General features: G+C 44.0%; 2 protein-coding genes across 4 annotated transcripts; one reads left to right on the forward strand and one right to left on the reverse strand.

Moving 5' to 3' along the window:
• Window positions 1-232: 232 nt before the first annotated feature.
• Window positions 233-7,644, reverse strand: slc16a3b (solute carrier family 16 member 3b). Its single transcript, XM_084040507.1, has 6 exons — window positions 7,572-7,644; window positions 4,334-4,592; window positions 4,115-4,258; window positions 2,960-3,561; window positions 2,689-2,869; window positions 233-2,167 (listed from the first exon to the last, which is right to left on the reverse strand). Exons 2-6 carry the CDS (start codon window positions 4,554-4,556, stop codon window positions 1,848-1,850), a joined length of 1,470 nt encoding a protein of 489 aa, XP_083896633.1. The 5' UTR covers window positions 4,557-4,592; window positions 7,572-7,644; the 3' UTR covers window positions 233-1,847.
• A 90-nt stretch (window positions 7,645-7,734) lies between these two features.
• On the forward strand, window positions 7,735-20,492 carry ccdc57 (coiled-coil domain containing 57). Of its 3 annotated transcripts, none has more exons than XM_084040202.1 (19): window positions 7,735-7,944; window positions 8,633-8,796; window positions 11,559-11,681; window positions 11,842-11,964; window positions 12,210-12,318; window positions 13,581-13,682; window positions 13,821-13,978; window positions 14,065-14,139; window positions 14,234-14,434; window positions 14,518-14,676; window positions 14,746-14,908; window positions 15,029-15,121; window positions 16,847-17,129; window positions 17,488-17,573; window positions 17,720-17,960; window positions 18,105-18,205; window positions 18,365-18,502; window positions 18,644-18,803; window positions 19,864-20,492. In XM_084040202.1, the coding sequence occupies exons 1-19, from the start codon at window positions 7,942-7,944 to the stop codon at window positions 20,073-20,075; spliced, it is 2,694 nt and encodes an 897-aa protein (XP_083896328.1). In that variant the 5' UTR covers window positions 7,735-7,941; the 3' UTR covers window positions 20,076-20,492. The 3 variants fall into 3 exon arrangements, with proteins under 3 accessions (XP_083896328.1, XP_083896330.1, XP_083896329.1); XM_084040203.1 differs by having other exon boundaries at window positions 7,739-7,812; XM_084040204.1 differs by lacking the exons at window positions 18,644-18,803; window positions 19,864-20,492 and having other exon boundaries at window positions 18,327-18,491.

Consider the following 20,492-nt stretch of genomic DNA (forward strand, 5'->3'; position numbering starts at 1 on the left):
CCGGAGTCACTCTACATTATATACTATATTATATATCCATCTCATCAGGTCTCCCTGCATGAGTTTATGCTTTTTTTTTTCATTTCTCCACAGTTTCCAAAGTCCCTCTTGATGATGTTTTATCCCAATTATGAAAACTCACCACGATCAACTTCATTTTTTTTTAATCGCAATCTGATAAAATCCTATGATCCCATCACTGAATGGAACAAAGACGTCATGAAGTCGTATCTATCCACAGAAAATATATTTATTTGGGAGAGAAAAAACGTCATCTCGTGACCATGTTGTGTTTGACGTCACTCAGAAAAATAGAGTAAGTGCAGAGGTGTGCGTTGAACATTAAAACAGACAGAGAAAACACACCGACACAAAACACAGCAGCTCCCAGTGTTACAGCATATACACACCTTAACAGTAACCTTTGTTCAAGTATTCTACAGACAAATATATCAGGCAGGAGGTGGAGGAAGTCTCAAAGTATACATGAAAGTACTAAAAAGTTCCTTTAAAGTGCAGCAATGAGTGAATAGCTAGTGTGAATGTTGACCGACCCAAATACTTAAGGAGCAGTCTGCAGGAATTAGCGGCATCTAGTGGCGAGGTTAGACATTGCCGGTTGACTACATCCACTTCTCATTTACAGTCTACGGTTTCAGGTGTAGTTTGAGTTGTGAATAGTATCTTCCATTTCTGCCTTTAAATTCTACACACTGCTCCTTTAAATTATGTATTCTTACAATCACTTTTAATGTGAGTTGTCCTGTTTTCTACACCAGAAAATACTTTGAGCAGCCTGATGACATGTTCTTAACACACAGAGCTTCAAACAGACGGGACACGATCAGCACTGAGCAAACCCCAGCTGGTGAAAGAGAGAAAAAAGGCCAATAAGTGGACCTTCAGTGGCGTTTGAAGTGATTCGGGAAAGTGGAATAGCTCGAGTCCTGACTGGCATCCCGTCTGTGAAAAGAGAGGAAACGCAACCCTGGAATTGAATGTCATTGTTCAAAAACACGATGCGTGTCTGAGTCGAAGGCAGAAGTGAGAAGTTCTCGACCAGGACAGGAAACGCTGTGTTTTCGACTCGACAGTCGCTCTGATCAACCAACAGATTCAGACAGTTTCTGATCATGAACACTCTCTGCTTGAGTATCCATCACCTCAAACTGGGATTTTCATCCAAAGTGCAATATCTATGGAGTGATAGGAGTGGCATAAAAAAGAATACATCAGTAAAAATGAAAAGGCGACTGTGTCCGCAGATAGACCTACTACCTAAATGTGGAAAGATATAGATGAATAAATAAAAGAATAAATAAGTAAATAAAAAGAAAGAGAGTAACACATAAAATGTAGAGATATAAAGAGAAATTAATTAAATAAAGAAAAATGTGGAAATATAAAGAGAAATCTTGATCAATCAATAAATGCCGGAATATAAAGACAACAAAATATAAAAGAATAATCATAAGCATTTTCATTGTTTTCTCATCTATTTGTGTCTGAATTTAATACTTTGTATCTTTTTATATAATGTTGTTTAATTTCTCCCTTTAGTTTATTTTAGTCATTCTTTTAGATATTCGTATTTGTTTTCATATTTCAACATTTATTTGATCTTTTATTTAATTCTCTTTATAGTTGCAATTTTTTTATTTACTAACTTCTTATTTCATTTATTCCTCTTTATATTTGCACATTTTTGTATTTACTTATTTCCACATTTATTCTATGACAGATTTTTTTAACGCTCCCATAACTCCATGAAAATACGTCTTTTCTTCTCGCCACAGACCAGCTCAGCACGTTTAATGTCCTTTTGGTGGAAAGTCATCACTTCTTCTTCATGACGTCGTGTTCTCCCCCGCCCCGTTCTCCATCACCTCCTTCACCATCGTCACCTCCTCCTCCGCCTTCACACCACCGACTTTTCCATTCTCCTTCTCCTTTGGCTCCTCTTCGCCTTCGCCTTTTTCCTCCCCAGAGTTCAGCCCCTCCTTCTCTCCCGCCATGACGGCCATCTCCATCTTCGCTTCTGGATCCTTCCGTCTCCCCCTGAGGAACAGGAAGTTGCCGAGGGCGAGGACCACGGCCGACAGCGTGACCTCACAGCCCGCCAACAGGAAGACGTGCATGTACTGATGGGTGTAATCCAAGAGGCGACCTGGTGGAGAAGAATCGCCATGGTTACGGGTTCTCATCGAGACAACCAGAGAGGAACAAAACGTGAGTGGACATTTTTGGAGAAGTGTTCTTTTCAACCTTCCCTTTAAATGAAGCAAGTAAAAGAACTAATACAAAATAATAATAATAATAATAATAATAATAATAATAATAATAATAATAATAATAATAATAATAATAATAATAATAATAATAATAATACTTGCAATGATGAAAATGTAAAAAATAAATAATAATAAAGTAATACATTAAAATAATAATACATTAAAATAAAGTAATGCATTAAAATAATAATAAAGTAATAAATTAAAAATAATAATAAAGTAATAAATTATTATAATAATAAAGTAATAAATAAAATAAAGTAATACATTAAAATAATAATAAAGTAATACATTAAAATAATACATTAATAAATTAAAATTAAAATAAAGTTATGAATTAAATAATAATAAAGCACCTTCTTGCAAAAAGCATCTGGATGTTTTCACGTGGTCTTACCTGCTCCAGGAGGCCCCACTAGTACAGCAATAGCCTCCATCAGCAGCACCAGGCCGATGGCGCTGGAGAACTTCTCCGTCCCCACGATGTTCATGAGGACCTCGAACTGCAGCGCTCCCACCATGCCGTAGGATATCCCGAAGAAGATGCAGAAGACCACCAGACCCGTGTAGTCCTTCGCCTGGGAAGGAGAGGAGCGGGGATGATGATGATTAGACGGTTTAAGGAGGACACACGGGTGACGCAAGTGCGACCCGGCCAATCAGATCACCTGTGATCCTACGATGTCGGTGATCCCGTTGAAGAGCATGGCGAAGCTGAACAGGTAGACGGTCCTGGGCCGGACCCACTTCAAGCCCGCTATGAGTCCGCACGCGGGCCGGGCGAACATGTCGACAAACCCCAGGATGGTGAGCAGCAACGCAGACTGCGTGTCTTCGTACGAAAGCTTCTTAGCGTAGCTGACCACGAAGACGGGCGGCACGAAGAGGCCCAGCACCATGATGGACGCCGCCACGGTGTAGATGACGAAGCCTCGGTCCTTGAACACGCTGAAGTCCAGCAGCTTCCTCTTCGGCTGGACCTTCGCCACCTCTGCAACCTCCACAGCGCCGTCCTCCAGCTTCTTCTTCGGGGCCAACAGGGGCCTCATGAGGGCCCCGCAGGCGCAGCAGTTGAGGAGTATGCCCCCCAGGATGAGGAAGCCCCCCCTCCAGCCGTAGTGGAACTGGAGGATCTGGCCCAGCGGGGAGAGGCAGCACAGCGCCACGGGGCTTCCCGCCGCCGCCAGCCCGTTGGCCAGAGGACGCTTCTCGCTGAAGTAGCGGTTCAACATGATGAGGGAGGGCTGGAAGTTCAACGCCAGACCCAGACCTGAGGACAGAGGGACAGAAGGACAAGATATGTTCGCATCAGTCCATGAAGAAACCAGAAAACATCCCAACACCGAAAAAAATGGAAATAATTTTTGTTGTTGTTTTGAAATGAACGACTACAGATTACAAGATTTATTTTGCATTCCTTGTATCATTTATTCTTTATATTTTTGTTTAAATTTGAAATGTAATATTCAAACATGTTTTTGTTTTTGTTAGTGGGTCGTGGAGGAAGTGCTCAATGAAAAAAGAATATTAAAAAACGTCAAACTAAAATGAGAAACAAAGGTGTTTCGTCACTGTGACTTCTATACAACCTGACTTATTTAACAACCAGATGAGTCGCCCCCTGATGGCCAGCAGAGAGAATGCAGCTTTAAGGGACATTTTTCAGAACCGTCTCATCAGTGTTGTTGCTGTTTATTCCGATCAGAAACAAGCAGCTCATCGGCATCTGATTGTGTGTGTGTGTGTCTGTGTGCGTGTGTGTGTGTGTGTGTGTGTGTGTGTGTGTGTGTGTGTGTGTGTGTGTGTGTGTGTTGTGACTCTACCTGTAATAACTCCAGTGCAGAGGTAGATGTGGATGATACTGGTGGAAAAGGAGGCCAGGATCATTCCCAGCGAGGCGAAGAGGCCTCCGACCATCATCACCGGTCTGCAGCCGTACCTGTTGACCAGCACGCTGCACAGAGGGCCTGAGGAAACACGACCCATGAGTACACGCCGCATCAAGCATCATCCCTGTGAGACTGTGTGTTCTCCTCGGCTACCTGTGCCGTACAGCATGGCGAGCAGGATGGAGGAGATCCAGGCGGTGTGGCTGTAGCCCACGTCGAACTCCCTCATCAGCTCCTTGAAGAAGACGCTGACGGCCTTGGGGAAGGCGTAGGAGAAGCCGGTGATGACGAATCCGCCCGCCAACACGGCCCAACCCCAGCCGCCGTCCGGCGCCTTCACCCCGGGAGCTCCGTCGTCCACCACTGCTCCTCCCATGATGCTCTTGGGCTGCTACGTTAAGGTCAGTCCTTTCTGTCGGAAACAAGAAAAACAGTGTCTTTACAGATGCAGCCGGAGTCCAGACCAAGACCAGGTAAATCCACATCACACCTGTCCTTAAATCACACTTTGACTGCAGTTCTTCTGTTTTATTGTCACTTTTTACAATGTTATTCTATTTGAATTCTATACTATACTTAATTTGAATGTCTTGCTATTACTGTAAAGCACTTTGAATGTTATAAAGTTGACAGGGAGGAGGTCAAACAAGGTTCATAATGATTTAAAGTTGAGCTGAAGCATCATTTCCTGTGTATCTTTGCATGGTGACGTACTTCTGAGCGAAACAGGATAGAAATGAAATGACACATGCCGAGTCATTTCCTAAATGGGCTTTTCCGTCCTTACAGTATCAACAAGTTCATACATTCTGCTTCAACAAGTGTGTAAAATAGATCTTATTCATTGCCCAGTATGAGCTTTATTTATTAACTGAGTAAACATTGTAAATATGAGTTTATGGTTTCCTAGTTTCAAGTCTTCTTCAATCCAGCATGATGTTGTTTTAGTACATTATGGTTTAATTAGAGTCAAATAGAGCAGAAAGCAGGGGATGCATGAGTGTGTATTCAGTCACAGTGACCTTTAGGGTACATCCTGTAAAGGTGGAGGGATGATACACGATACAGTACGCCATGCATACGTTATTTATTCTATATGTAAATCAGGGCTGTCTGTTATATATCATCGATATATTTAGTTGATATCATTTCCATATCATATAGCCTGCATCAGTTATGGGACGATATTCATATTCCATCCCTCGATCATACAAAATAATTCACAATATTATCAATATGATAATTATCAAATTGTAAACAAATGGCACCGAAATATAACGGATAACTTCACGTTAACTGTTGTTGAGAAACGTATATATTTATTGCATCACAGAAAAATAAATAGAGAGTGTATTGTTTGATTCGTTCTTTCTCACATAGTTCCAGTATTTTGTAATCGAGCTTCCCCTTCTCTAGGTTTCACAGCTTCTTCAATTCACTCAATATTCCCCCAATATCCTTATTGTGAGTGTTTAAATCTTCTTTTTTGATCTGTTTATTAAGCCTGCATAAAGGATGAGTTATCGAATGCATATGTACTCATAAATGTACCAAACAATTTACATCATAATCTCTGTCACTAGAGCCAAGCATTCTGCTGATTTCATCATACAGTTATTTCTCAAAATAGTTCTCAAATTATTAAATGACAATTTCACAAGATGCAGTCCAATTACAAGAGTCGAGAGTGAAATTCACAGCTGGGAGCAAATGTGTCTATAGGTGAAGCCCACCGATCTGTTCCTCTCAGACCCGGCTGCACTCCAAACGTCTGTTTTCTGTTCTCCAGCCGGTCAGATGACCGGGACGTGTCTAAGTGTCGGCCATGATAAGAGCTGTGTGACTTCTCTAAATAGGCTCGTTGGCCCATCGTCCTCCTTTCCAAGATGAACTGTGGGAAACGTTGAGTCCAGTATAGAGGGAATAATAAGTCTCTCTAAGCCACTTTTCCTCTACATTGTAAATATTGCATTCCAGCCATTCTTGCCTGCTTGTACTTAGTTCCTGTAAAACCTGCTGACCTGTTTCTGACCTGTCTCCCAAGTTCACGCTGAGTCCACTAGTCCAGACCTCCGAGTGCTCATGTAAAGACACCGGTTGCATCCGGCTCCCGTATCGGCCCACCCACATCCTCCACACTTACATGTGTGACCCATGTGGCATTCTGCCAGGAGACCCACGTATCACCGCCACTCATACTAAAATAAGACCCTTACATTCCCCCTGCACACACACACACACACACACACACACACACACACACACACACACACACACACACACACACTGATAAGCAGATTAAAGCCATGTGGTCCTCCATTGTGTGAGAGAAACACAGAAACACAAGAAAAGCTTCTTGTATTATTATATTATGGTCCAATTAGAGTGTCAGGCAATAAAGCAGGGGATGCTTTAGGGGCGGGGCTACCTTGTGATTGACAGGTCACCACTGCTACCAATGCAATAAGAGATGAGATTAAGATGGTCAAACTTCAAGGCTTCAAACTCTCCAAAACAAATATGGAGCTAGCTGGATGTCAAACTCGTCTCAAGGTCCGATGTTCTTAATCCAACATCCTTGGGTTTAGTAAAAAAAACAACAACGAAGAAGGCGTGACGTCATCACCAGCCTGAGAGAGCGCACGTAGGCAGCACTACACTCGAGCATCACAGCCGTTTCAGGCCGTTTGCGTCACCCTGTTTCCTCATCCACTGAACAGGAAACGTGGAGCCGCAACGCTTTAATATATAAATATATAACAACTTTTTGTTGGTCTTGGTTTGCTGTCCTCTTAGAGAGTCGATAAAATGACTATTTCAGGCGAGTGTTAAGGTGATATGTTATGTTTTACATACAATATAGACTATAGGTTGCTTTATATTTGGCTTTAACGCGTTATAACACACCTAGACGTGAGTTTGTATCCTCCAGCTGAGTAGAAGTCAGCCTCCGTTACTTCTAGTAAAGTTACCCGTTTCCAGCTGACGCGGTGTTACCGCAGACAGATGTGGCGGTCGGCGCGTGCGGACAGACCGCTGGCCTACGTGAGGACCGGGGCGTATTATAGGTCTTCAGTGTGATGAGTGGCAGACCTGATGCCTGATCTGATGAGGTCCACTTTGACCCACCATCCTCAATGATAACACGTTTTAATAACTTACCCAGAGGCTAAGAATCTCTTACACACGTATGATAATAATGTTAATTTAATATATTCATCTGCTCCACTGAGACCAGCCTCCATGCCTACCTGTTACTCAACCGGCGTATAACAGGATATAAAATACCACGGAAATATATACTCAAAGAATGCCGTAACACACACAAACATGGACATAAACCAATGAATAAAGCAACAAAAAATAAAACCATCACGCGGTTTTAGCCTACCTGCCGAGATGCTGTCTCCCTCCTTCACGAGCGCTTACATGAACCGCGTGAGCGCGCTTCCGTGGCTGGCTTTTATCACACGGCGGCGCGCAGGAACCCATCGTCCATATCGTTGTAGCGGGGGGAACGAATTGACGGACGGACGCACGGTTGCCATGGACACCATTGCATCACACAGGAAGGAGCCCGTAGTTGACGCACTTCTTTCGGTTAAATTAATGAATGAGCTGACGTTAGGCAGGTAAATAGTTATTAGTTTGATTATTGCTCGTAGTTGTGACTGTGACGTAGGAATACTTTTAAGGTAGAACGGTGCTAATTGTGCAAAGACCCGTATGTCGAGTGCTACAAAAGCTAAAGCTACTATATCATGGTAAGCTAACTCAAGGGTTTGCTAATAGTGTGTGTGTGTGTGTGTGTGTGTGTGTGTGTGTGTGTGTGTGTGTGTGTGTGTGTGTGTGTGTGTGTGTGTGCGTGCGTGTGTGTAAATACTACTAAGATTGTTTACAATGGAGTCGATGCTGCTCAATACAGGAAACCATAAAGTACATATTTGGATGGTAAAATCACACGGAATAGAAATGTTATTCACTCTTCCAGCCCAAGAATAATCCATAAACATGTTTCTCAGTGGTTTGGGTTGAACTCTAACAAATAAAACATTAACTAAAAATAAAATCACCCAACTGAAAGGATATTAAACACAAACACACATTTAAAAATGAGCTGTGGGCTTTGTGCTTCCCCAAATAATTGTGTGACCCGTGATTCAGCACATTTTTCCATTTTGCTGTTGCTTTCTCTGCTACTTTACATACGTGTGGTGGACGTTCTCTGATTTTAATGTCAATTTATCACAAGAGATCTGGAATTAGAGACCTTTGATGATGTGGATTATACAAATGGAAAATTAAAAGGTTAATGTTATCACAGAATCCGGTATCCCAACACCAAAAAACAGAGTAAAATTCATCAAGTTCACCACCATGTGACATTTTTTTATTTTATGTTAGCATGAATCCACTTTGTGTTGCATGTTGACACATATTGTGTCTCCCCAGGTGTATCCCAGCTCCATCATGCAGTCAGACGTGGCCAGTGGACCGGGAGACCTGGAGGCCCAGCTGGCCAGTAAAGAGAGGGAGTGGAAGGAGCTCCTGGCTGCGAGGGTTCATCAGCTGGAGACTTCTCTCAAGGAAGCTCAGGACGAGTGCTCCTCCCTCAGGTACCGACGTTGTCCACCTCACATCACACATGTGAGCCTCCGCTGTGAACCTCCGCTTTGAGCTGGAAGGATTCCTTTTAAAAATGAATGATTTGACAATGGACCCCAGTCTCCGACGTTTGTTGTGAGGTTGAACCACAATTATTTTCACTTTCACTCAATGTGTTGATTAATTATTCAGTTAATTGATTCATCTTTTAGTATGTGGAATATACCTACCGCAGCAGATACATGCCCTGACGTAGCCATAGCAACCACCCAATTCATAATTTCAGCCCTAGTTTATTGTCAACCATGTCTTCGTTAATTATTTGTGTGAGACTCGTTACAGTCCTTTGAGTGGATAGTGTTTTTGTCACTTGAATTTGTGTAAAGCACACTGAGTTCATTAAATTAAATTCAATAGAAATAGAAATCTTTATCTGCATAAATGTGGAAACACTGAGTAATCGAGTCTCCGGGAAACTGAAATAATGATGAGATGACAATAACTTGAACTCTTCGATGGTTACGCAAAGCACATATTTCTTCACCTATCTGCAATGGCATCTGTGCATGCAGATAGGATGTTTGCACAGGTTTTGAAATGTGTGTCAGAGATGTTTGCCTCCATCAGAATACAATGGAGGTCTGTGGATTATCAGGAGCGACCAGCACATTGTATCTGGAAAGACACGTTGTTTGCACGCTATTGAAATGTTTAAATGTCATTTTCAATGCGCCACAAACTAAAAGTCTAAACTACCTCCATTGTATCGGGGCGGAGTCAGAAATCCCAGAGAACGATATCTCACAACTAAAACACTGGGTCTCATGCAAGAGCAAGTCATACAAACAGATTCGTTCTTCAGCAGCACGTATGAGGGATACAAGAGAATTTGTGTCTCAGACCTTATGTATTAAGATGTGCATCTATTTTTTCAGCTATTTGTCTTTACCCCTAAAAGGGACTGTGCCACTTCATTTGTGGCAAAGTTTAATTCATAAAAATCTTACTAAAACATAAAAAGAAGCATTTCACACTGCAGAGCTTCAGGTCCTGCGGTTGGAAATCAGCAGATGTAAATATAAAAAAGATTTAATTTAGTATATAATCAATAGTGGGACTGGAGATCACGAAGCCAGCCATTAGGAATATGAATGCAGCTGGCAAAAAGCTTTTCTGAAGCTGTCATGTGACAGTCAGAGATATTAAACTGTAAAAACATAATAGAAAACTTTTTTTATTCTGAGAAATTGTTGTGCAGCAGTTGCAATAAAAAGTAGGAAAGAGTGCAAATAATATATTGAGTACAAATGCAACAATAACATAAACAATACAGATTATCAATAAGGTGCAAATGTCACAATGTCAAAAACATAAACTGGTTAACAGTAAGGTGGAAATTTAAAATATACACATGTGTAACCATGCTGAGTCACACTGCTGTGTAACTGGATGGAGTGGATCAGTCTCTGAATGAAGCTCCTCCACTGAGACAGCCAGCCTTCCTGATGAGCTGAGGAGGTGTTGGTGGTGTTTATGGTTTATGACTCCTTTGTCTTGCCGGTGGGTAGAACTCACATTCCTCGGGGGCATCGATGTTGACTTGTTACCCACCAGTCTCGCCTGCTGCTACGTGTCTGTCAGCGAGTCTTTGATCCGCTGACAGCTGGGGGTGGACACAGTGAGCTGGGTGAACTTATAGTGGATTACAGTATGATACGTTGATGTGACACCAATTAATGAAGCCTCCCCACCCGACTTCACCAACGCTCATGTTGCTGGGGCTCTTAAAGGTGGAGGTGCCTTCATCTACACGTCTATATTTATTTTAACCTTCAATCTGAGTATTGAATTAAACTTATCCGATGCCCTTGTATTAAAACAATACATTTTTTAAAATGTAATGATTAACTATGAATTGCGTTGTCCAGGGCAACACACTTGTTGACCCCTTCTTGTACTCTGTTGTACCTGCTCCTCAATCCCAATGTTTTTTAGACAAAATTGGATATTTGATCACAGACACGGTCACTCATTCTGATGAGATTCTAATTATTGGTGATTTCAACATTCACCTGATGATCTGAGAAACTTTTTTTGCACTTCAGAATATTGTTAATATGTCATTTACAACTAGCTTTACACCTAGATCCAGGTCTAAGTATAATTATCGACCAGTCTCTAACCCTCCATTACAAAAGTCATCTTTTTGAACCCTTTCAGGACCTTCCACCCCACTGACACTGCACTTCCTAAGAATTATCCTCTGCTTGCTATGGATTCCTATTCCAGCCCAGTGCTTCTATTTCTGGATCTCAGTGCAGCTTTTGATACCATTGATCTTTATCTTCCTGGACTCCCTGTAAAAATCAATGTGGCGTCTCTGGCCTGGCTCTGGCACGGTTAAAGTCTTACCTATCTGAAAGAACCGTGTGTCCCTCCCTTTTCATCCAGACTGGTTACTTCAACGTTTTGTTGTTAAGCCTTCACATGGTTCACAACACAACAGCTGAATTTGTTAGCTTCCCTTCCTTCCCGTCTGGTCTCCTTAAACCTTTTATCCCATCCTCTCTGCCCCCAGAACGCATTTAAGTTTGGCTCAACTTAAATTATGCTTAATCCAGACTTCAAAAAACAGCTGGCTGCTTATTATTGTTTACCTCCTACCCATATGTAAAATAGAATTGACTTGATTTGACTTGACATCAACGAGGTTGTGTCTTTCTTTTTGAGCAGTGATGAGGAAATCATTATGTTGTAATGTTTCATTTATCAGAGAACGTTACCAACAACTGAGAGAGGATTTCCAGTTCAACCTGGCCATCCTGGACGAACGAGACCGAGAGCTGGAGAGATACGACGTCGTCACGGCCAGAGCTGTGACTGTGGAGCACAGCAGGTACACTTCACATACACCGTACCACGCATGAATAAGACCATAAAGGGCCAACTGAGACATGAGTAACAGCTGAGAGATGTTACAAATAGTGTTCTGAGTGGTGACCTTCATCAGGATGATGTTCCGTCCTCTAATATGGAAACACCGTTGTGATTCGCAGGCAGGAGGAGATGAGCCGGCTGCGTCTGCAGCTCGCCAAGCTGGAAGAACGGAGAGCCAGAGAGAGCGAGGAGAGGCAGCAGGAGCTCAGCGAGGGTCGCCTGCAGCTGGGCCAGCTCAAGCGGTCAGTCAGACGGGAGAAAGTGATCATAAGAAAGAAGGTTTTGATACTGTTGTTCTGCCAAAAGCACTTAATTGAATTGAATCCAGTGGTTTCCGTGTGTTGGTACTGTAAGATCACAGGAGCCGGGCCAAGTGTGTGTAGTGTAGTGGATACAAATGGTATTGGATATGTCATGACTGAGCCTTTTCCTCACTTAATCAGTGGCATGGTACTACAACTCTTTGTGTGTCTTTTTGTGGCTGTAGCTCTTTGGGGGATGAAATCCAAAAGCAAACGGAGGAGTATGAAAGGATGAAGTGGTCTCTGCAGGGCAGGATACAAGAGATGGAAGGAGAGCTGATCCTAGAGAGACAGGTGAATACACACACACACACACACACACACACACACACACACACACACACACACACACACACACACACACACACACACACACACACACACAGTGCATCTTCACACCATACTGATTATTTTAAGATGTGCATTTTCTTTTTCTTATTTTTTTTAAATTAAAGGCATAAAACACACGTGAACACTTCCCTTGTGATTGCATAATGGCATTCAGAGGAAACATAGTGTCAAAATTGTAAATTTTTTTGCATATGTCCTTTTAAAAACAAGAAAAACATCCAGAGAATAAATAATATATATATTTTTTTAGAAATGAATATACCTTACACAGTCTATGTGTTACACTGTGACTGTAGACATTAGCTCATCCTTATCAATAACGCTGAACATTTGATATGAACACTGTTAGAGGTCATGTGTCTTCAGAGGTCCAATCGGAAACACTTCCTCATCTGAACTTTGAGCTCATGACTGGTGGGAATATTATGCTTCTCTCATAAAGAGCACAACACCTTCCAAATATGAGTTAACTGCTGTATTATTTATAATTCAACAGGTGTAGTGATATCTGCTGTTCACTGTTAATAAACCATTCTCTCCCCCCAATAAATAATCAATATGACACAATATTAAAGACAGGTATGCACAGCTATGCCACAAGGCAACTCTACATCTTGTGTTACATCCCCTCGCGGTCGGCTCTGTACAGCGGAGCCGACTGGCCTGAAATATCTGGGAGAGCAGCCAGAGGATCCAGAGCAGACCTTTAGAGTGAACCCAGACAAAAGGGCTCTGGCTCTGGCCGGTGTCTGTTACACCCGACAGGCTGCCTTTGTTATCATGCAAACGGCTCATGACCCGAGATTATGTGTACCGGCTTCCCACCATGCCTGTCAGGTAAGATGACCAGGTGGTGAATAGGACAGAATCATGTCGGCTCTCTGAGGGGAATCTGCTGTTTAACAACAAAATAATCACTATCATCCTCCCTTTACTGAGTCCAAAATGATTCTGCTTGATTCTGCAGCTGTAGTTCCGTTCACATTACTGCTAAACCTCCCAATCAGACACAATCTCTCTCATTCACCTGCTCCATCTCCCTCTCCTGCTGTCCCTTTCTTTCCTCACCCATCCTCCTCCTTTTTTCGGAGCCAGGTCGCTGATCTCATACAATGCGGTTAACTATATCTCATTATCTCGTGATGAATACAGTGGTGTTTAAATTCTCCTCACCACGCCTGTAATCCGTCCCCTCTGGCCAACAGGAGATGACGGCAGCTTGTGACAGACAGCTCAGGCAGCGGGAACACGAGCTCAACTTGAAACTGGATGAGATGCGTGCTGTGGTGCTCTCTTGTGAACTTAAGGTGAGGAGGGTGAAAGAGTGGCGTTCCTCTCTAAACGGGATGTTTTCACTCGAGGAAGCAGTCCATTCGTCCACACATATCAGGTTTGTTATGTGATATGTCATGAGAACTGGTCCCTGTGTGCGCGTCCTGGTCCAGGTGAAGCTGTGGGCCACAGAGAGTGAAGTCCACCTCCAGGCTCAGCATCAGTCTGCAGACGCTCTCAGAGCTTCTCAGGAGGTCTGTCAGCAGATACGAACCCAGCTGCTGCTCAAAGACCAGGAGATCCAAGACCTCACTGCTGTCAGGGACCACAAGTATGCTCCTGTACTGTGTGTGAATGTGTGCGTGTGTGTGTGTGTGTGTGTTTAAGCTTTTATAAGATTAAGATTTTCTGTTTCAGGATAAAGGAGCTTGAAGATGAGCTGCGATGGATGAAGACCAAATCAAAGAAAGAGAAGGATGACCACATTAAGAAGTGAGTCATGGAAGTGCAGAGCCATGAGTCCCCTAAATGTCTCCTTCTATATATATATATATATATATGTAACTGTATGGCTGTTTTTGGCCAGGTATGAGGATGTGGTCCAGGCTCTGAAGGAGTGCGAGGTTCAGCTGGAGGCTCGGTGTCAGGCCCACTCAGAGCGGCTGCTGAAGGCTGAGAAACACGTCGCCCAGCTGCAGGGGAAGGTGGACGTTGTGGCTGCACAGCTATGCTGCACACAGAAGGAGCAGCAGGAGGCCCTGGGACAGAAGGATGAGACCATCCGGAGGTAAGACGGACACTGATAACTGAAAATAAATAATAATCGTCAGATTCCCGTGACTAAACGTGGTATCTGTGTGTGTTTCCAAGACTTTGCACAGAAGTAGAATCAAGAAAGACCGCCTTGGACAAGTACATCAGTCAGGTCTCCAGTGAGATGGTTGTCAAGGATACAGAGATCATCACCCTGCAGGAGAGAGAAACCAAACTGAGGAGTGAGCAGGAGAGGAGCAGGGAGGAGGTGGAGAGGTGAGAAGACTGCAGGAGGTAGACGCATCGTGTTTTTGCTTATTTCTTAAAATCCCTCTGTGTTATCAGGTACAAGCAGCAGTTGAGTGCTGGTCTGAAGAGGGAGAGGGCCTTGGACCAGAAGCAGGTCCAGGTTGAGCTGGAGTGGCAGAGACGCTGTGAGGACATGAAGGCCCAGCACTACCTTGCTCATGAGCAGCTAATACAAGACCTGACCCGAGCTAGAGACCAGGTCAGCGTCTCATGCATGACACAAGGATTTACTGGTGCACATGCATACTAGACTTCATCATCTGCACTGAATGTAGTCAATGGTATGCATACTAAAAGGTAGTTTGCTTGTCTTTATCAGGCTAAAGCAGAGCTGAAGGAGAAAGAACAAGATCTGCAGGACATGACGGTCTTACTGCGTTCTGTTAAAACAGAGAGAGACCAGGCAGTCCAGGTGAGAATACATCCGCCTCACACAGAGCAGACTCACCCAACCACTCACAGGTGAAGCAAAGCACTTTGCACCTAACAGGTGAGGCAGCTGGTCTGATGAAGTCCAGCGTGGTCCACTGTGGTCCAGGGTAAAGGAATCTGGGCTACTGGCCACATAATTCTTTGGTATTCCCACCAGGATGTGTCATCGTGTTGCTGAGGCCGACACGTCCTTGAGAACACAAGAAATATCATATTCTGTTTGGCAGATTCCTTTTGTGACATTTCATGACCTGTACGTTACGTAATGTGTTGCATATAGAACTGCTGAGACATCTCAGTGTATAGCTGGCTGACCAGTGTTCCCAGCAACGCTCCCTATCACTTCTATGGTCTCAGGACTGAGGAGCACATGCTGCTCTGTGGGAGATGGCAGTGCAGGCAACGTTCCTCACGTTGTGTTATAATAATATATAATACAGCCAGGTAGATTTGAGTCTTTTAATTCTCACCAGGGTTAACTAACCTGTCACAGGCTCACCTTCCATACACCCATATGTAACATGGGGGGACCTTCTCATTTGAAATGCTACATTCTCGGAAGAGTTGAGAGCTGTCCTGTTTTTAGGCCTTTGGCCTTTTCCTCCAGCATCCTGAGAGGTATGGTGGCCTTTCGGTCTGGCTCGGTTCCAACATGCCAGCCTTTGTGAGATGGTTTACATGTGAGCCATGTAAACCTTCTCAAATGACTCCAAAAAACACCTTCGCTAAATACCTGATCTGAAGCTCTACATATATATATATTTGATGACTCATTAGTTTAAGACATTATGCTGCATGTTCCAACCATTTAATCTGCCGTGTTCAGACACGACTACGTGACCTCCGTCTGTACCTGACTGGTCATATTCTCACGCGTATTCCCATTAAACAGGACATTCGGGGTTTGATATGCAACATCCTCATGGTGACCCGTGACTAAGCAGCTGTTTGTGGTTGCTACTCGAACACGGAATGACGGCGAGTGTTGATGACGGCGAGTGTTGATGACGCCGAGTGTTCAGGCAGCCTGACACCGCGGACTCACACCGAGCCACGCTACCGATGCAATTAGCAACTAAGATGACTTTAACACTTTAAGTTGACCTTGAATTCTGGAAACGTTGTTAACAGCTTCACACCAGAAACCAGATGGATCCAGATCCGCTGCCAAAGGGAGCGGGACTTCTTATAAAACGATAAAACTGCACAGGTGATGCCCTGCATCAGTATGAGTCAGTGTCATGCATGCTGACTCACAGGAAAAGGTATCTGCGGTGCTAACTGATGGAGACACTTTTCATGAGCTCACTGTTGGCACTAGCAACGCGAAGCGGCGCTCGAGACTCGGTCCGTCTGCTGTCAACAGGTCGTTTCCTGCGATGGGATGAGAAATAGTGTTGGTGGATCTGATGAGTGTCATCCTGAACCCTGGGATACAAGGAGGTAGGGTTCCCACACCAGCTTACCACTGGTTTATGATCAGTCACGTGGCTACAGTCTCCGAATCTTTGGCCCATGTGAGACCCAATGCTCTGCTCCAGAGGGTCCTGGTTACTATTGCAGAGACTCTGATCATTTGGCGCAAATAAAAGGGCTGCAAATCTTTCTTTTTTTTTGTAAATATCTCCTGATAAATGCAGGACTTCACATAACCATGAGCATTGTACTGTAAACGATACATCACATTGTGTTTTTCTACCCACAGGGTCTCACACCCAAGGTGGATTCTCTGGCATCAGAAGAGATCCACTGTCTACAGCAGCAGAACAGCATCCTGCAGGCCGTGGTCACCCAGATGAGGAAGGACATGGAGGGTCTCATCCATCTCCTACCTTATCCCCAGGCCCAGCCTGAGGCCTCCTCTCCTCAGCCAGCTCAGCATCCCGGAGCCCCAGCTGCCACCTCCATCACTCCCACAGCGAACACTCAGACGGCCACTGGACCAGCGGTCCCGTCCACCAACACCTCCTTCAAAGTCGGCCCAGCAGGTATGAAAGCAATATTTTACACAGACGTGGTTTTTGATTTTCATCATACAGCAAAAATACTGTGGGAAGCTACACTTATCTTTTTATGGATTAGCTCCAAGGGCACAAAGATAGTTTTGATAGATTATTTTGAAGTGACTTATATCCACTGTTCCCATATGACACTTCAAATGTAACTATTGACATCTTGTGGCACTTTTACGTTACTACAAAATCCAAAGACAGACGTGGTTTCACCGACATCTTTATCTAAAGTGGAATGTTATGTGTAGTTGGATGTCTTTTTAAAAAAAGATTATTTGTAGAAACGTTGTGTTCATTCGTCTTTGTCCTCTTATATCTGGTGTTTTATCCTCAGGTGGTCCAGAGAATCGTGCCAACGCATCTGCTTTGGTGAAGCAGGAGATCAGAGCAGAGCAGACGGAGTCTCTCGCCAACCAACAGGTGCTGGAGGTTGACGTCGACCTGTCATTTTTATCCATTAGATCAGTTTAAGTGTTAATTCCCCCAGTCAGTCATGTGAGTTGATGGCACATAAACTCCTGCCGTAATCCCAGTCCCTTCAAGTTTCATCTCGTCTTCTTTCCCAGAGTGCACTGGTGCGACTGCTCCTCGAGGAGAACCTGCATTTGCGGCGGCGGCAGGCCTCGGGTGGTCTGATGTCTGGTGCTTTGTTTGGAAATGTGCTGGACGCTAAAAGCAGCCCGCCTCTCCTGCGTGCCAGGCTGAAGCAGGCGGCGTCCTGCATCGCCCGTCTGTCCAGAGAGAAGCAGCAGCTGATAGAGATGGGGAACCGCCTCCGTGCCCAGACCACCTCTGCTGGACTACAGGGTACACACACACACACACACTAGCAGGCAGTGTTATACCATGCCATTATACCATAACTCATCAGTTGGGTTTATGTGGCCGTTGATCAGAAGTCCACAGTTTTAACAGTAGGAAGCATAACTAGCAATCCTGTGTGTCAAACAGAGCCAGTGGAGCCAGAGAGGGACTCCTCCACAGAGAAACAGAGGCATCAGCCTGATCAACTGATGGCTTTGGAACAGCTGCAGTACCGACTCACCACGCAGGTATCCACTCCATCAATCATCTACTCCAAAATAAATAAACCAACCAGGAAAGAGGATTCAATGCCAGTAGTATTGAGAATTAACCCTCCTGGTGTTGTGTAATTCTCTCTGCTACCTCTAGAGGGCGCTGTGGGTGCACTAATGTGTCTGTGCCTTCAGGAGCTGCAGTATGCGCTGAGGCAGAGGGCTGGCACTTCTGCTGAGCAACTCCGACCTGCAACCGACAACCAAGGTCCTGTCACAGATGGGGCTGCCAACCCTTGGTCCCAGGGGCACAGAACCACAGACAGGCCTGAGGTAACAGCAGAGAAAATATTGCATGAATTAAGTGATAAGCGAAAAAAACGGCTCAGCTGCCAAGTTCACTTCTATCTGAGTTCATTCTAAACTAATCATATTTTCATGTGTATATTAAATATATATTTATACTGTATATAGTGCTCCAAGAACAGGCTCAGCGAATCACAGAGCTCGATGGACGTGGAGCACCTGTCGAGTCTGTCCAGGTGTCGACTGCCATCAGAGGAGTCACTGCGGTCTCTCAAGGAGCTGTGGGAGATGCTGGATCATGGAATCAGTCCATCTTTATTCTCAGAAGGTAACCACGCCACAATCACTGGCTCCACTGCTACAGAATATGTTGAGCACACTGATATGTATTTATTTTCCCATTGCTGATGTTTAGTCATGATTAAACAGGGTTTTATTTGGGGCTCATATAACTAAAGATCACCACGAGTCAGCATTTTTCCTATCAGGTCACAAACAGAGCATGTCTGCAAAATGTCTCTTCAAACATTTGCTCTCACTGAGAGGTCAATGCATGCCAGACTGGCAAGTTTCTGTATCCAAGTCACATTTATTTCCCTCGACGTCTCTGCATATCAGAATTTATTCCATCAAAAATAATAACTAAATTGAATGCTTAACTAATCCAACCAGCTCTATAATTTTGGCTTCATCCAACAGGCTCAAAACATCCTGAAGACGCCTTGCTCAAGGGCACATGAAGCATGAATATACATGAATGACTTTTCTTACCATATTTGTCACGAAAAATAATAAGATAACCACTACATTATAGATATTTCAGTGGACAGATGGAGGGAGGGTTGTTGCCCAATTTGTGCTCTCCGGTGGACGGTTTCTCAACCAGAGCTGCTGCCAGATCAGCTCTCAGACCCACGCAGTCATCAGTTTCATGCCATCTCATAATTGTGAAAGTAGACAAACCTTGCATAAGGTTCCAATACACTTATGATAGCTGCCCTGGCCAGGGTCAAATCATTTATTACGGATATCATACAGCTGTATGGGTTATGATTTGAATCTTAGAATGTTAAATCTGTATCTAGATCTGTACTAGGATAAGAGACGCCTGTGACTCAGGTCGGAGAGTGTGTCATCCACTGATCACAGGGTGGTGGTTCAATTTCCACTTCCATGTAAAAGTGTCCTTGAGAAACATGCATTCAATTAGGAAAAGTCTCACAATATCAAGGAAAAACAATAATGTTAACTCTGTTTTTATAGACGTTAAACATTTGAATGGGGTCAAATTGTCCCCAAGGAAAACAGGAGGGTTAAAGACGTCAAATGAAAATATGTCATCTGTAACAGCCATTTAAAAACTCCATCTCCGTTGTGTCTCCCTAAAGGCGAGGGTGAGCCGAGCCGGAGGGCGGTGGCTGAATCCGGTGGTGCTGGAGTCCAGATGACGGTGCAGGGTAGAAGTGCTCCCATCCAGGCCCCAGCTGAAGTCCAGCAGGGGAGGAAGCCCACCAAAACACCATCAAACACAGCCAAGACCAGCAGAGCTGGATCTACGGGCAGGACCTGCAAGATCAGAAACTACAATGTAAAATACTGACACTCATAGAGGACAGTAGGTCAGCATACTGGACATGAGGACTCACACTCGGCCTGTGAAAATGGTTAAAATATCCCGTGGCTCTGGGCCAGATGGATCCAGATCTCGTTAGGATGCCGCTTGTGTCCTTTAGATCCACCTGTCGCTCCTTCGCAGTCCAAATATGGTCACTTCTGTTCACTGGTTGCCAAACTTCCAAGATGGCGAAGGCCAAATTGTTGAATAGTATTCCACAAACCAGTGGAACTCAATTGCTGGACATGAAAATGTGATCGTGACCCATCAGAGGAAGGAATGTGATTCTGCGATGGTTGAATGTCATCCTCAAGAAAGACGTCAAACACAGAAAACCATTAGCATTAAAAAGTGCATTAATTTATGTTTTTTTTCTTACTTCACATTCCTCTCCTCCTACAT

The sequence above is a fragment of the Eutrigla gurnardus genome, assembly GCF_963514095.1.
Source record: "Eutrigla gurnardus genome assembly, chromosome: 22".
In the NCBI taxonomy this organism is placed as follows: Eukaryota; Metazoa; Chordata; class Actinopteri; order Perciformes; family Triglidae; genus Eutrigla; species Eutrigla gurnardus.

Bases quoted from the DNA above. Each gene is read 5' to 3' on its own strand.
- ccdc57 (XM_084040202.1), top strand. The intron at 14,677-14,745 runs GTGAGAAGACTG...CTGTGTTATCAG, and splicing joins AGCAGGGAGGAGGTGGAGAG to GTACAAGCAGCAGTTGAGTG. The intron at 18,503-18,643 runs GTAACAGCAGAG...TACTGTATATAG, and splicing joins GAACCACAGACAGGCCTGAG to TGCTCCAAGAACAGGCTCAG.
- slc16a3b (XM_084040507.1), bottom strand. From the start codon at position 4,556: ATGGGAGGAGCAGTGGTGGACGACGGAGCTCCCGGGGTGAAGGCGCCG. The intron at 3,562-4,114 runs GTAGAGTCACAA...CTCTGTCCTCAG, and splicing joins CTGCACTGGAGTTATTACAG to GTCTGGGTCTGGCGTTGAAC. The intron at 2,168-2,688 runs GTAAGACCACGT...CTTCTCCACCAG, and splicing joins AGTGGGGCCTCCTGGAGCAG to GTCGCCTCTTGGATTACACC.